Raw genomic sequence first — 17,132 nt, 5'->3', positions numbered from 1 at the left:
TTGGTCGGGGTTGGGAACCTCGACCAATTCAAAGCCCATTTACGCCAAGTCAGAAAGTAGTCGGGGTTGGGAAACCCGACTACTTTCTGGGCCCATATATATCTTACACTGGATTGGGAGGTGTTGGAAAAATATCAGGTGAGAATTTTTGATGATTTTCTTCTGTCACTTTCCTTCTGATACGAAAAGTTATCGCATAAAAGCTTGCCATTTTAAAAAAATTAACAGATGCTGTTATGCTTGAAAATCCTTCTCCGGATTATCCTTTCGGTAAGTGTAATAAATTCTTTTTGAACATTTTATGCTTGCTTTTATGTTTAATACGCTCTGAAAGTAGGGCCCGGAAAGAAGATAATTAAAAGATCTCCTTATGTTCTTCTCTTAAAAGGCGAACCAAGTCCCCAGATGGATTCTATTTCTTTTTACTGGCGTAATGAGCATAGTATTAACTTAATACATGTCATTTGTTATTTTGAGACTGTTTGCCGATGCACCCATGAACAAGGATTTCTTTCCGTTCCTTTTACTAATATATATGTAGGTACATGTTCTCGAGCATAATTATGCACATTTATTTTTATTTGACTACTAAAATGAAGTTCATTTTTAAGTATAATCCTACTTATGTTATATTTCTATTTGCAATAGACAAATTTTCTGCTAGTGTGAAATGGTGTTTTTCGAATTAGTGTCAGATTGGTGCTGTTGTCTTGCATTTTAGATCCTTATTTGGGACCTTATTCTAGCTTAAGATTCATGTTCTTATCTTGCATGTCGGATCCTAAATTTGGAAACTTGTTCCACTAGTTCAACACTCGAGCTTAGTCAAAACTGCTCTAATACTTATGGCTTTGTTGCCAAAAGCAACTTAAATCGAGTATGGTTCATGAGTTATGACATTATGTATGGAGATTTATTCAGAATCTTCACTATGAAAAAATGCCTGTGGATACAGTAACTAATTTTGCACCTACATAACTAAAATTTCCCAATATTAGTACGCTTAAAGAGACAAATCTTAAAATCATGTTTAAGTCCACTTGTATAGGTGGAATACTTGTTGGATTGTATTAATATGTTGTTACTCTGTGCGCGTCTGTAAAGCCAACCATGAAACCTCAAAAACCTTCGTCAAGGTTGCTAGTCTCAGCACCACCAATCTGAAATTCATTAATGGCCAGTTTGGATGGAGGGTAGGGAGGGGAAGAGGAAGAGAAACATAATTTTAACCTTGGTTGGGAGTTTTCTTAGGAGGGTAGAGTGGGAGAGGGAAGGAGAAAAACAAGGAGAGCCCCCCTATTCGTGCGGTAGAGGAAGGAAGGTGTAGTATCCCTTAACAAATAATAAATTTCCCTTCTCTTGAGATAAAATAATATATGCAAATCAAAAAGTTTGTGGGGGGTGGGTGTTGTGCAAAAGTTTTTCATTCCCTAATCTCCCTATCGCCACATCAGAGAACCGGTGGCCTCTTGCCATTTGAGCAAGGGTTGGCACCGCCTTAACATGGGTATAAAAGATAGGAAAAAAAGAGAAGAAAAAAAAATCTAAAACTGTATCCTTGCACACTCCTCTCAAGCTCCGATTCTCATCCAACTTGAACCCATGCTACTATAATAAACAGTGAGGCGTAATTGAGAAGAAAATACGGAAGAGAGGGGAGAAGGTGAGTAGTTAATCCAACAACTCATAGCAAGGTACGATTTTTCTTTAATACGTACTTGGCCGTCCGGCCGAGTTGGCTGTCTCGACCCCTAACGATGGCGAGGTCGGCCTCGGGAGGCCGCTTCAACGAACAACCTGGCAAGCGCGCCGACTGGCCGCGAAAAAGAGAGAACCGAGAAAAAAATGAAATGAAAATGAGGAGGAAACGGGAAGAAGAAAGGATAGATGAGAGAAAAATAGGACAAAATTAATTAAATAACCAAATTGTTTGAGACCCTGAAAGATTATTAGTTTGTGTATGGTCCAAAAGATAAAGAGGAATGAAAATATTCATGAGGACCCTGTTGTTTAGTAAACTGCAACCAGACCCACAAAATTCTAAGTTAGTGATTAAGCTGGGTAAATTGTTAAGATTAGAAAAGAAACCTACAAGGAACCTATTTATAGATTTTAATTATTATTAATTATATTTGAATTTAGTTGGCTCTAGATGAATGAATTAATTACCTGTAATATATGTTTTTCTTGAATTAATAATTAGTCTTATATCTTATATTATATGTTCTGGTTGATATCCAAGGGAGTAATATTTTGGGGAAGTCGTGTCCACTAGAGGTGAGTTCATTTCTCACTAGTATTTTTACGATATATAATTGCATGAGTACATAGTACTATGTTTGAATAATCTTATGCTCGAAAAATAAATAGTCTATTATTTTTCGTGTATATGAAAGTTAAATGTGATTTCATCTATTTCTGTTGTGGTTTATCCTATAATATGATGTTAGCCTCGTACAAGATATGAAAAGCAAATTTGATTTTATGTAAAATATAAAAAGTGAATTTGGCTCTCATGCAGTTTCAAATAATTGTGGGTATTGCTTTATCTGAAAGTTTTTGATGAAATATTTTGAACGTATTTCAACAGTTTAACGGATTTAAAGATTTTCTGTGATTTAGTATCCGATAAAAATAAAGAAAAGTGAAAAATCTGTAAACTGTTTTAACTGGGATGAGGAGTTTTACCTTATCCACTTCATTTAAAAATTTCTGTAAATTCTGATACACAAGATATTACTCATTTGATAAGTGATTCTCGATGTTTTCAAACCCTCAAAAAGTCCACTATGGAGTGATTCTGCCTGTCATATGGTGAATGCACCTTTATTTGGCCCTTCTATATTGGTCATTTTGTATTAGCCCTTCTGAAGTTTGTTCTGGCCCCTCTGTATTTGGCCAGTAACTTATGATAGTGTTAGGTGCATTTGATTCCCAAAAATTATCTGTTATGTGATGCGTTTTACACATTCTCATGTTATTGGGCTATAATTCGTAGCCTTAGTGTGACCTATGAGGTGATTTTTACATTCATGAATAACTCATCGAGAATTAAGATTCTGACAATTGACTGAAATTGAGAAAATAATAATCCTCTGGTTTTGTACAAATTAATAGTTCTTTTCTTTCTTAATGTTTACCTTGATTTAAAAAGGGTTTGATTCTAGAAAATGTCACAGTATATTCAGTTGCACATAAGAAAGAAAATATAATTGTTGCATTCTTTCTTAAAGACGACAATATTATGATATTTGGATCGTATTTTGCTATTTTTGAATTTCTGATGCAAAACTTATAATTTATTATTTCTGGGAACTATTCTTATTATTATTTTGTTAGCTATCTAGGAACTCTAGTGGGAAATGTTCTCACTGAGCTCTAGCTCACCTCGACGTTTTTATTTTTTTCAGATTCGGTGTAGCTTTATATTATCCGAACTTTTGGTTGGAACTTTTGGCTAAAAGGCGTTATATGAAGAGCCTCTTTTTTTGACGTCACATACAGTCAACAGTGTGCTTTATTTTGTAAAATGCTTATAACGGTGAGCTTGTGGGTTATAAGTACTGATTATATACATATATAGTTACTCTGAACTTCTATCATCAGCAGGTTTATAAATATTTTGTGATAAACTATGTGATATGAAGTACCAGGCTTGACTCATGCATAAGACTTGTCTTGTGCATGGGTCGCTGTTGCGTAACCCGTGTTTATGAATTTTCACTGCGCTATCTGGGCGTGACAGTAAGATGGTATCAGAACCTAAGTTTCGATGTTAGAAGCTTTGTAGGGCACATTAGCATAGTGTATATGCGCTAGATGAGTGTTATCGTATGGGTTAGCTATGTGATATATATGCCTATATACATATGCATATACGTGCTATGATGCACGGATACGGATACGAGACACGGATACGACACGGACACAGATACAGGATACGGCAAAATCCAAAAAAATAGGATACGGGAATATGGCGAGGAATTTTTTTTTCAAATTATTATTATGTATAGAAAATTATATAAAATTCAACTAACAATCTAAATTATGAATGTATCACAAAATAACAAATTTGTAAACAAAAAGGAATTGGAGTACATACTCATTCTATCACAAAATAACAAGTTTTAAACAAAAAGGAATTGGAGTACATACTCATTCTATCACAAAATAACAAGTTTGTAAACAAAAAGGAATTGGAGTACATACTCATTCTATCATAAAATAACAAGTTTGTAAACAAAAAATACATCAAGATGAAGTGAAAGCTAGTTCGATGACTTCTTCATTGCCTTCATCATCAGCAAACAATACAGCCTCCATGGTGGGTTCATCAAGAGATAAGGTGGCAACATCAAGAATACCGGCACCCTGAAATGAGTCGAATGCATCTCCACCAATATCTCACAGCTGCGATTCTCCTTGATATTCTTGGGATGATCGATAAAGCAAACGAAGATTGCTATGCACATACACAAGATCTTCTGCCCTTAACGGTGTCATCTTGTTCCTCTTCAAAGAGTGAATGAATGAGTATGTACTCCAATTCCTTTCGCAACAAGAGGATGAGCAGGGTTGGCCTAGAAGCTTTAAGGCCAACGCTTGAAGATTTGGAGTTGAGGATCCATAGAGCGCCCATCATGATTTTGAATCCATCAATCCTCTATCGGTAAGAGAATCTGGATCCCTAAAAGTGTCAAGAGCAGTCGAGAATCTAGCAAATTCCAAGTTAACTGTCCTCCGTTCATCGGCATTACGATAATATCTCCTCAAACACTTGGACCTTTCGGAAGAGATCTCCTCATCCTGATGGGGTGCTTGCCGATGGATATTCTTATTGAGCCATGTCTCGTGATAATATCTATTAAAGTTTAACATTGAATTAGACATTATTAATAAAAATACTCACATCAAAAATAATGAATTGATAACATAATCTAAATTATTACCTTGGATTCAAAGAGTGCGCCAAGCACTGAAGTGGCGTGTTGCTCTTATTCCATCTATCCTCCAAGATCTTGTGTACGACATCATAAAATGAGGAGGGATCATTTTCTCTTTTGCTCTCATGTCTATAAATAACAACCTTCACCTTCTCAATCATTGTATCCTACATATCATATACCAAATGAAGACTGGGCTTGTTGGTATCGGTGAGCCGAATCATATCATATATAGGAGCAGTGAAAGCAATAATATAATCCACCCTATTCCACAACAAATCATCAAGCATTTTCTCCTTAACAAACTGTGCTTTTCCCACATCATCATCTCTGTACGAGCTCCAACGGTCGCTAAGAATCATATCTTGGAGGCTTCTCTTGATCATCGTGAACCTCTTTAGCATGATGATCCATGAAGCAAATCGAGTATCAGCAATTGAAAGAAGCTTCATCTTCGAATACTCATTGAACATAGCCAGCCTCATTGAGTGATTCATGATGAAGTTCTTAATCATCAAAGCATCATCATATACCTCTGCATAAGGAATTGCATTAGCCTCTGTAATTTTCGCAGTACAAATATTCTTAAGGGCAAGATTGAGGGTGTGAACAACACATGGAGTCCGGAAGATGTGTGGAAATTTGCACTCCACAATTGCCCCTGCGGCCTTGCATGTCGAAGCATTATCAGTAATGATTTGTATCACATTTTGAGGCCCCACCTCTCTAATGCAAGCTTTAAGCTTCTCTGTAATGAAATATTTATTCTTCTGCTCTCCCTGGGCATTCACGCAGTGCAAGAACATTGGCCCGTTGTTTGAGACCGCAATGAAATTTATCAGTGGCCTCCTTTGTGCATCTGCCCAGCCATCACTACAAATAGAGCCCCCATTCTGCTTCCATGTACCCCTGATGGGCTCCAACAACCTCTCTACGTGAGCCTTCTTACGTTGTAAAAGAGTGGTCCTCAAAGAATTATAACCCGGAGGCGGCAATTGACTTGCTTGCGGCATATGTGATCATCTCGGAGAAATAAGGATTTCGAAATAAGGATTTTGAGCCTTTGATTACAATCGATGAATTTGGTAGTTAGGTTTACCCATTGGAACCGGTGCTTACTCAATCAGTTGGTTTTTGTTATCACGGGTAAATTTTGTATTGTTTGCATAGCTAGGGTGAGAAACATTGTGTCGAGTTACAATGCAATATAGAATCTGGTGATGTATTTGTATTTGTATTTGACTGATCAAGGAATTTGATAACTATATAAATGTCAACTACTTAGTATCTTTATTTGATAAGACATGTATGAACTGTATTTTTTTTTTCAAGCAACCGGAGCAAGATTTTCAGAAAACATATGAACTGTAATATCTTCAAGCCATAATACTTGATTCCATTAATTACTTTCTTTAACTTCCACCATTTTTATTTGATAAGACTATTATTATATATTAGTTGTTCATACATGTCTTGACTATTGTTCACAGCTATAGATTGAGCTTGGCCTGGCAAAATGAACTTGTGTAAACCAGTCTCCAAATCCTTCCTGATATATGCTTGCACACAAAATATCTACACACAAAATATCTACTTGAAATAGGGTTCCAACTGACTGCAAGAGGTTCTACTAATGCTTCTTCTAATATACATGGCTTGTTGAATTGGGAGGGTTGTTGGTTATGATTGGGACGTGCTCACTATAGAAAGTGTTTGAATTTGTAGACAAAAGAAGATGATGAATGGGTTATACAAAGGAAAAAAAATAAAATGTTTAGCAAGGATTGTGGCTGCATATTCAGGTGCTATTATGACAACTAATATCCAAAAGTGGAGTATATAGATAGATCAATCTTAGCTCAAAAAGATGAACATAAGAACTTATGGAGCAACTTACTCAACAAAGTGATGATTATCGTGATCAACTACGTATGAGAGTTAATGCTTTTGCTAGACTGTGTCAGTTGCTTAGGGAGACGGGACGTCTTTATGATGATAGATGCAGTTTTGTAGAGGAACAAGTTGCTAAGTTCCCTCAAATTCTTTCTCATAACTAGAAGAACTGAGTAGTGAAGTTCTATTTTATGCATTCGGGTGAGACTGTTAACCGACACTTTCACAAATTATTAGAGGCATTACTCTTGAGGATCAATTTATTAAACAACCAGATGGCTTCGAAGTTCCACTAGAAATTCAGTCAAATCATAGATTTTGGCCTTATTTCAAGGTAAAATATAAAATTTTTGTAATAAATATTACATTATAATAATAATAGTCAAGTTGCTAAATCACTTTGTTAATCTATTATAGAATTGTATTGGCGCAATTGATGGATCTCATTTTCGAGTGAAAGTGGTTGTTAATCTATTATAGAATTGTATTGGCGCAATTGATGGATCTCATTTTCGAGTGAAAGTGGCAAAAGAAGATACAAGAAGGTATCGAGGCCGAAGTGGCAAAAGAAGATACAAGAAGGTATCGAGGCCGAAAAGAATTTCCAACTCAAAATGTGCTTGCCGTTTTCACCTTTGACTTGAAATTCACATATGTTCTAGCTGGTTGGGAAGGGTCTGCATCAGATTTGCGGGTGTTGAACAATGCATTAATACGACAAGATAAAATATTTGTTCCTCAAGGTGACAACTCTTATGTCCAATCATTTTCAAGATCAGATAAGACCTTGTTTATATAAACAAATTTTAACTGTTAAAATTTTGTTCAATTTTAGAAAAATATTATTTGGTTGATGGTGGTTTTATGCTGAAGTCGGGATTCCTTACACCATTTAGGAGCACGCGTTATCACCTCAAGGAATATTCAACAAGACAACCTGAAAGTCCTCGTGAAGTGTATAACCATCGTCACTCTTCACTACGAAATGCAATTGAGCGTGCTTTTGGAGTCTTGAAGAAGCGGTTTCCAATCTTGGGTAGTGGAACAGAACCTCATTACCCAACTGAAACACAAAAAGATATCATTTATGCATGTACTATCCTACATAATTTTTAATGGGTGTTGATCCTGACAAGGGACTTCTTGAACAAGTTGATTAGGAAGTTTTGAACGAGATGATAGATGTTGAAGAAGCTCCTGTAAATGATAACGAAGAGTATAGACGAAGAGAGATTCTAAGGCAACAAATAGCCGATGATATGTGGAGAGATTATTAGAAATATTTTCATTCTTCAAATAAAAATTAAATGTGCTTTATTTGCTCTTGTGTTTTCACTATATTTTGTTCAGTTGCATTTAAATGGGTATTCTCTCCATACTTTGTATCTAGTTGATCAAATTCTAATCTTTTAAGTAATGATGCATATTAACAAATAGGCAGCTCAGATGGATTCACAACTTGGAAGTCAATCAAGTTCAAAGGAAAATATTGTATAGACAGAGAAGATGGATATTTGCTTAACTAAAACATTGAGAGAACAAGTGCACAAAGGGAAAAGCCCGATCGAAGTTTCTCATATCATGCTTATCAAGCAACATGTGCGGAGTTGTACGCTAAATGTGGAATAAAGGTTGAAGTGGATCATATTAAAAACCAATTGAAGACACTGAAAAAAGATATGGGGGCATTTCAAGACATGCAGAATTCTTCTAGTGGATTTGCAATTAATCGAGTGACGAGGATGATGGATGCGGAGCCAAAAGTTTGGGAAGATTACATAAAGGTATGTTGAATAAATAGTCATTTATTAATTTTGTCTAAATTGTTTAGACTTTGCCCTTGGTACTAGCTGACTGATCCATTATGCTTACTTCTCCTTGTATTTTGTTCAATTGTAGCTCATTTATGTGCAAATATATAGTAGAACTTGATCTGGAATCTTCTCCTTGTATTTTGTTCAATTGTAGCTCATTTATGTGCAAATATATAGTAGAACTTGATCTGGAATTAGTCAGGTTGCAATGTGTTTGGACATTATTGAATCTTGTATAGAAATTATATTTTAAACCTCTGGACTTATATGTATTGTTGTCTGAACATTTGTGTGTTTGATTGCTGGACTTAAATAAACGTGTTGTTGATATTCACATACGATTAAAGTGGTCTGTGAGATAATTAGCATTAGTTAAAAGGGCACGGCATAATTCTTTTTGTGCATAATTATGAAGATAAATATTGTCTTTCTTGAAGGTAACTAGCTGTTAACTATACATGTGTTTTTTTAAATAGATAAACTTATATATTGTGAATTGTGATGCAAAAATTGAAGTTATATGCATGAACATGGTCATTGAGATCATTATCGCTCAACTATTATTAGTTTTCAGTTGGAGTTATAGATTTGTAGTTTTATAACGAAAGGGATTGAAGCAACTTCTTTGTCATGGTGCCCAAGTAATAATCATGTGTGTCATCCTATGCCAAATGCTACAATAAGTAGGGAACAAGATAAGCTTGACCCACCAAAAATATATTCATCCTCATGATTTATTCTCTCAGCATGCCCTTGGTATCCAAAGAAAGCTCCCCAAGCTCAATAATGGCAGGGAGGTCAGGCTCACTCACATCTTTTCATAGTATGGTGTCATGTCATTTAGTTGCTGTCATTAGTGGGAGTGGCATCAATAGCACACATGAAGTCCTCTATTGCTGCTGCATCTGTTGATTCTGTTCCCTTGTTCATGCCTCATTTTCTTTTTCGATATCTCCGTTCACCGCATTGTAGTTTTTGTTCCATGTTAGATTTCTTATTATCTCTGATTTTAGCATTGTCATCAAGGTTTTTGGTGTTGAGATCACATCTTTGAAAACAGCAGGTTCTAACTGATGTATTTTTGTGAAAGTAATTGAAATTATCGTGTCTGAGCTTAGACTGTAGTAATAAGTGTTTAGCTTGATGTCAATGATATTTACCTTATCGGACACATACAAGATTTGTCATATAAAATTCTTGCTATCTGCCTTTACATTTGCCAGGGATAACAATCATGGGAACTGTTACCTCAAACAGTCTGTTCGTAGAACTGCGTTCCCAAAAATCACTTGCTATCAGGTTTATATTTAGTAGATTTCAATGTGTACACTTGCATTGCAGCCACTGAAAGTGCTTAGCATTTAAAACACACAACCATCAATTAGAATGCTGGAAAACCACACGTGCATGCGCGCGCACACACAGAGGAACATGGATATATACACACTCACTGTTTTAAAAAACCTCCGCCTAGTCCGCTTAGGCGTACGCCTAGACCTAGGCGGTACCTAGGCCGCCTAACTAGCGCCTAGCGCCTAGGCGGTATTTAGGCTGCCCACCTAGATTTTACGAGCGTTTAGGGAGCATTGTCTGCTTACGTAGATTACACCCTGTAGGCCTTGATTGTGATTTTATGTGTCGTAGCCTACACGTCCTCCAAACTCCATTAACCTCCAAATATGAACATCTCCACTACCTCCTTCGACCTTCAGCAAGACCTCATTGATCACCACTTAAATGAGAAAGAAAAAAACGCCCAGAAACCGCTTAGGCGCCTGCCTAGGCGACTAAGCGTTAGGCGCCAAGTCCGACGCTTAGAAGCGCCTAGCGTTTAATGTAACATTGTACACACTAGTGGGTGTGAAAATATAAAGAACATTTATGTTCAGGAAGTTGCTGTTTTGTTTCACACAAATATTCAATGTTACTTATCCTAGCTCATGTAAATGACCTCCAACAGGATTATTAATCCATTGATCATACCAACATGGATATATACACACTAGTGGGTGTGAAAATGTAAAGAACATTTATGTTCAGGAAGTTGCTGTTTTGTTTCACACAAATATTCAATGTTACTTATCCTAGCTCATGTAAATGACCTCCAACAGGATTATTAATCCATTGATCATACCATCTCATCATATACTTAATCAACACAATAAACTGGATCGAATGTATTTTGAACTTACACTACAACAAATTGCACTTTTCCCGACGCTTATTCCCGACGCATGGTTAAAAACGTCGCCAAAAATTATGTTTTTCCCGACGCTTTTAGCTAGCGTCGGCAAAAAATATATATTTCCCGACGTTTATAATTAGCGTCGCTAAAAGTGTATATTTTTAGCGACGTTTTAACTTAACGTCGGTAAAAGTTATGGATTTCCCGACGTTTTTTCATTTTCGTCGGCAAAAGTATAGTTTTTTAGCGACGTTTTAGTATTAGCGTCGCTAATAGTATGCATTTATCGCGACATATTAAGCTAACGTCGCTAAAAGTGTTCTTTTCCCAACGTTCTTCCTCGGCGTCGCTAAAGCTTACATTTTTTACGACGCTTCTTTGTTTATCAGCGTCGCCAACCCCCCACCCCCTCCCCCCGAAAATTTCCCCACTCGTACAAAGGAGGGAAAATTCCCCCCATTTATTTTCACGAAGAGCTAAAAAACCCTCTCGCTCGCTCTACCCCGCTCTAATGGCGGTCAAATCTAGGGTTTGGATCTCTTCGATTTTTCTCGCTTTATTCGTTTTTTCTTCGGTTTCTTCAGTTAGGGTGGAGGAGGGGACCGAAGCTAAGCAGGAGGATTCGTCGGTTCTCACGCTCGACGCGTCGAACTTCGACGAGGCGATCGCTAAGCATCCCTTCGTCGTCGTCGAATTCTACGCTCCTTGGTAATTTCTTATTCTTTGATGTTTGATTTGGGGTCGTGATCGCTTGATTGTGTTTTTGGGGGATGAGGGAAAGAATATCCAAGAGTACAAAGGTTCTAGGGATGCTGATGGCATAGTTGAATACTTGAAGAAGCAAGTTGGTCCTGCTTCTGCTGAGGTCAAATCCTCGGATGATGTTGCAAACCTCATCAATGATAAGAAAGTTATTATTGTAAGTTCTCAATTTGTGCTTCCTTCCTTTCTCAGTATTTTTTCTCTGATTTTCTCAATAGCTCGTTGCAAGCTCTCAAATCCTGTTAACTGTTATTGTAGGTGGGGATTTTCCCTGAATTTTCTGGTCAGGAGTTTGAGAACTTCATGTCAGTTGCAGATAAATTGCGTTCTGAATATGAGTTCATCCATTTATCGGATGCTAAGCTCCTTCCTCACGGGGATTCATCTGTTAAGGGACCCGTAGTTAGATTACTCAAGCCCTTTGATGAACTTTCTGTTGATTCTCAGGTACTACTAACATACCTGTTTCAATACTCCATTCCTGTTTACAAATTGGCAGATACATATGCTTTGCAAATTTCTACAAAAAAACATGTATTGGCATCTACAGCAAGCAGATGTGTCTATATACTGGGGACGTGATTCTTCTCTTTTGATTCATAGTCTAAGTAGTGGATCCATTATGTTTTCCCCCTTTTGTGCAGGATTTTAATGTGGAAGCATTAGAAAACTTCATTGAAGTTGGTAGTGTGCCTATTGTCACAACTTTTAACAAGGATCCCGCCAACCACCCTTTTGTCATTAAATTCTTCAACAGCGACAATTCCAAAGTAAGAATTGATTTTCCCCTTCTCTCCTCTCCGCACAAGCGGAATTGCTAAACAATATCACTGTTTTCCTTTCGTGTCTATGTAATATCTGTTACAGAGTCCATGTACAACATCGCATATTTGGAAATTGACATGGAAAACATGTTTACCATTCTCTCTTTTCCATGTCCTTGCATGTGACATGAAATCATGTTTCCTCAAGTGTTTTTTTTATAATTTCATAATAATCTTTTCCGTGTGCTGCTGACATGCCTGCAAATTGATGGGACTGTGTCCTTACTGACAAATTAGCCACAAGATGCATTTATAATACATTTCCCACTAAGATTTCAGTGCAAAAATATTGTTGTTGAATTACATTAGTGAAGGGGTTATCCTCTTTCACTATGCAAACAACATTTTCAGTCTGAAGAGTTATTGGCTATGAAATTGCTAAGTTCTCAGATTTTAGTCTTTATCCAGTACACTTATTGTTAATATTCAATCAGTATCAGTATTCAACTCATTCATCTGATCACAATATCTTGAAGAAGCTCTTGATATTATTTATAGCCGGAAGTTTCTTTAGACTACTTGTTCATGCTGAAACCTAATCATTTCGGGCATCAATATTTATTACTGGCTTTCCTTATATTTAGGAACTAAATGCAACTACAGGTTTATATCATTTCATATGAGTCCTCCTGTACTTGAGACCTGATAACTTGAACTACCAAACCTCATTTCTCGTAGGTCACATGGAATATCATTGCACCCCATTGCATAGTAGCTCTCTCCTGAACAATTAAAAATTAGTGTCATTTTGATAGAATGATTTTGGATTGCAATCTGAACAATTGATACTTCCTTTTCATGTTCTTATTTACTTTCATCTTGTGATGCATAGGCTATGCTATTTGTGAACTTCAGCAGTGAGCAATTTGATGCCCTGAAGTCTAAGTACCACGAAGTTGCCTCGGCCTTCAAAGGAAAAGGCATAAGCTTTCTGATTGGTGATCTTGATGCCAGTCAAGGTGCTTTCCAGGTATTCTCCCTGTTCTCATTTTGACTTACCTACATCCTAACATTCAGTTAGATTGTCCTTATAAGCTTTATTAATGTGCAAACAGTATTTCGGCCTTAAAGAAGATGACGCGCCTCTTGTCCTCATACAAGAACATGATGGGACAAAATATTTTAAACCAACTGTGGAACCAGAGCAGATTGTCACTTGGTTGAATGATTACCAGGTATCTTAAGTCCTATCTTCAAATAAATGTTTCTGTGCTATTACTTGTTATATAAGGAATCTGTTTCTGGTCTTCTGACATGATATATTTGTCCAGGAGGGCCACTTGAAACCGTTCAGAAAATCTGAAGCAATTCCTGAGGTTAATAATGAACCTGTCAAGGTGGTGGTTGCTGACAATCTGCATGATGTGGTTAACTCTGGGAAAAATGGTTTGTTTCTCTTTTCATTTGTTTGCTTATGTCTTTTATATATATTACTCATGTGGATCCATCAGTCTCTGCTGTTCCTTTGACAGTGAATTCTTCAAATAAAATAAAATAAAATAAAATAATTGTGTGACAATTGTCGATTTAAATCTCCTTTGAAATGTCTATTGTGTTGCTTCTTGATATGCTATTTTTTACATATATCAAGGTATTTTATATGGGCAGACAAGAAGAATACATGACGTGTTCTGATGATATTTACATACACCCTCCTTTTCTTATTCTCTCTCTTTTTTCTTACGTTGATAGTTCTATTTTTCCTTAGTTCTATTTTTCAAAATGTATAAATAGTAGAATGGCAATTCAATTATTTGTTGATGTATTTTTTCCTTAGTTCTATTTTTCAAAATGTATAAATAGTAGAATGGCAATTCAATTATTTGTTGATGTATCTCAGAATCAGACATCTCCATCAACACTGGAATTAATAGCTTAATCGTTCAAAGCTAACGTTTGGGTTGGTTTCAGTGTGAGTTGAATTCAGACTTTATTATTTGCAAGGTAAATAGAGTAGCACGCAATCACGACTACGGCAAATAACAATAACAGTGACAACAATAAAGCCTTTTGTCAATTTTTTTTTGCAGTCGGCTACATGAATCCTATTCTTATATTCAGTTCTATTAACAACTATCTCCTCTGTTATGTTAACAAGTAGCACATACCTAGTGGTTCTTTTAAGACTGCATCAATCGTACATTCATCCTACTCATTTTAGGCTTGTCGCTGACATGCATGATATGTGAATCGGCTTGGAGGGTTTTATAGGCAACGGAACAGTTGGTGATTTGCGACTTGGAGCATAAATTTGCAAGTTTAACCAAGCTAGTAATATAAAGTTATTCAGTATATAGAGTAGCCATCAATTTTAAAATGTTTCATTCATAATAAAATACAAAAGTTTTGAGAAATCTTGTGGTTGTACCATAGATATTATTACTTAAAAGTGGCGTAGCCATGGGAATATGGATGCTTAGAGATGCCAAAGCTTTACAACTCAACAAAAACTGTGGATGCGTACTCTATCTTGGTGCTGATACAAATAAGCAGTGTTTCTTTTTTTTTTCTTCCCCACAAGATCAATGATTCGTAATTAAGAATTGGCAGAATACTCCCAATCTCATTTTCATAATGAAATGTTCGTAATTCAGAATTGGCAGAATACTCCCAATCTCATTTTCATAATGAAATGTTACCATTTGGATTTATCAGTTTGCAAAAAAGTGGGCACAATTTTAAATCATGCTTAGACTTGGTTGAATAAGATCAGACTGACTACCATTTTGAAGAAAAGTCAATATCGATCGATATATGCTGCAGCTTGTTCCTCCTCTTGCCTAAACTTTTTGTATAGAAGATTGGATCATTAAGAGGATGTTGATGGCTGGGACGAAGTCATATGGTAATTCTCACCATGACAAGATTTATAGGTATACACGCATTCTGTGGTGCCAGCCGAGGCTAAACATAAGGTTGAAGCATCAGTTGCTGCATTAAGCTGGCTTCTGCTTTCTGCATAAGATATTCTTTCCCTTCTTGTCTCTCTCATTTTCTTTTGCGATTGACATCATAAATGTACATATCAGCTTTAAGTTAAAGTTTTCAGAAGTACGCGTTGCTATCTTTCAAGTACTGGTCTAGTAAAATACTTCGGTTTGCAGGTCTCTACAATCATCGCCAGTTACTGGCACACATGGGAGTTCTTTAGCTTTCAAGGTCAGCTGAGAAATGTTTACAAGTTCCTCTTTTATTACTGGCCAAGTGCTAATGTTACTTCTTTGATGCAGCCACTTGTTGAAACTCGTTCTTTCTCATCCACAGGTTTTGTACCCTTTACTTCGTACATGAAACATGATATTTCTTTACATAATACTGAAGTAATAAATTAGCTGCTTTACTTGAAAGGTTTCTTGATCTTTTATATTTAAACCTGTCACCTTCCAGGCCTTTATGCTCAAATGATTTTCTTTTAAATAAGTTACTTTCAACGTGAATCACGAAGCTCGTTCTATGCCTGCTTTTATATTCTATGTCGGTCTTATTAGTTTCCATTCAAAAGGGCATGCCTCCTTCTTGTCTTCTCGGGATCTGTGCCAGTATCATGGAATTCAGCTAATGTTGCACAGAGCTAGCATGTTTGCTCAGCTTTGGTGAGGAGAATCATTACACTCTGGGTTATGTAGAATTATTCTCTATTCAGGTACATTTCTCTGGAATGTTGTTGTTTTGATTTGTTTCCTAATTGGCCCTAGACGCGGGGAAATGCTTCCGCGGAGACTGTGTTGCTGTTATTGGCTTTGCTGTACATGTCCATGTGTGGTCTCGCTACCCGGAAAAGCTGCGTTTGCCTTTCTTTGTGAAATGGTTTACGTTTCGGAAATCACATGTAGCAAGTCTTCGTCTTCTTGCTGGAAAATGGCCATTTTGTGCATATCAAAATTCACTGTAGCAGAGGAAGTGTTTGTAATTAATGATACAAATTTGCATATTGTTGTTTCTAGTTTTGTTGATGTAATCTGTTTTTGATGAGACTTAGTACCTGGTTTATGCAAGAGGAGTTTGTAAATTAACGCTTTAGCGCTTCAAGGGAAATAGAAAAATAGACTTTTATGTTTGATGTGAATGAGATCAAATTTTTTGTGGATGTTCAGATTCAGTGTAGGCTTGTATTTGACAGAAAATATATTATTTTTGGTGATGCAAATTAGTGTCGATAAGCATCGGTAAAAGTAATATCTTTTAGCGACGCAATCTTGCATCGGCAAAAATACACTTTTAGCGACGCGGAATGGAGCGTCGCTAAAAAGCTTATCTTTGGCGACGCATGATTTGCGTCGGCAAAAGTGTAGCTTTTAGCGACGCAAAATACAGCGTCGCTAAAAGCTACACTTTTGCCGACGCAAATTATGCGTCGCCAAAGATAAGCTTTTTAGCGACGCTCCTTTCCGCGTCGCTAAAAGTGTATTTTTGCCGACGCATTGCCCTTTAAAAGTGTAGCTTTTAGCGACGCAAAATACAGCGTCGCTAAAAGCTACACTTTTGCCGACGCAAATTATGCGTCGCCAAAGATAAGCTTTTTAGCGACGCTCCTTTCCGCGTCGCTAAAAGTGTATTTTTGCCGACGCATTGCCCTTTGCCGACGTTAAGTACGTCGCCAAAAGTGCAAGATTTCCCGACGCCGTTTCGCATATGGAAAAATTCAGCATGCTTTTGCCGACGCAAAATAATATGCGTCGCTAAAAGATGTACTTTTCCCGACGCATGTCGT

General features: G+C 36.7%; 2 protein-coding genes across 2 annotated transcripts; both read left to right on the top strand.

Annotated features, from left to right (window-relative positions):
- LOC109845032 (protein ALP1-like) lies at positions 229-8,176 on the top strand. The gene is made up of 4 exons (XM_020414223.1): positions 229-270; positions 7,317-7,381; positions 7,419-7,579; positions 7,672-8,176. Exons 1-4 carry the CDS (start codon positions 229-231, stop codon positions 7,950-7,952), a joined length of 549 nt encoding a protein of 182 aa, XP_020269812.1. The 3' UTR covers positions 7,953-8,176.
- LOC109845030 (protein disulfide-isomerase-like) lies at positions 11,242-15,750 on the top strand. Its single transcript, XM_020414220.1, is given in 8 exon segments — positions 11,242-11,754; positions 11,856-12,044; positions 12,242-12,367; positions 13,254-13,391; positions 13,477-13,596; positions 13,693-13,807; positions 15,526-15,580; positions 15,652-15,750. Coding segments are annotated over 7 exon segments (1,143 nt in total). The 5' UTR covers positions 11,242-11,346; the 3' UTR covers positions 15,573-15,580; positions 15,652-15,750.

The sequence above is a fragment of the Asparagus officinalis genome, chromosome 6 (assembly GCF_001876935.1).
Source record: "Asparagus officinalis chromosome 6, Aspof.V1, whole genome shotgun sequence".
In the NCBI taxonomy this organism is placed as follows: Eukaryota; Viridiplantae; Streptophyta; class Magnoliopsida; order Asparagales; family Asparagaceae; genus Asparagus; species Asparagus officinalis.
This window is presented reverse-complemented; position numbering and strand designations above follow the sequence as displayed.

Coding starts and splice junctions, on each gene's coding strand:
- LOC109845032 (XM_020414223.1), top strand. CDS start 229: ATGCTGTTATGCTTGAAAATCCTTCTCCGGATTATCCTTTCG. Junction 271..7,316: donor TTCTCCGGATTATCCTTTCG/GTAAGTGTAATA, acceptor AATCTATTATAG/AATTGTATTGGCGCAATTGA. Junction 7,580..7,671: donor TAAAATATTTGTTCCTCAAG/GTGACAACTCTT, acceptor GTTCAATTTTAG/AAAAATATTATTTGGTTGAT.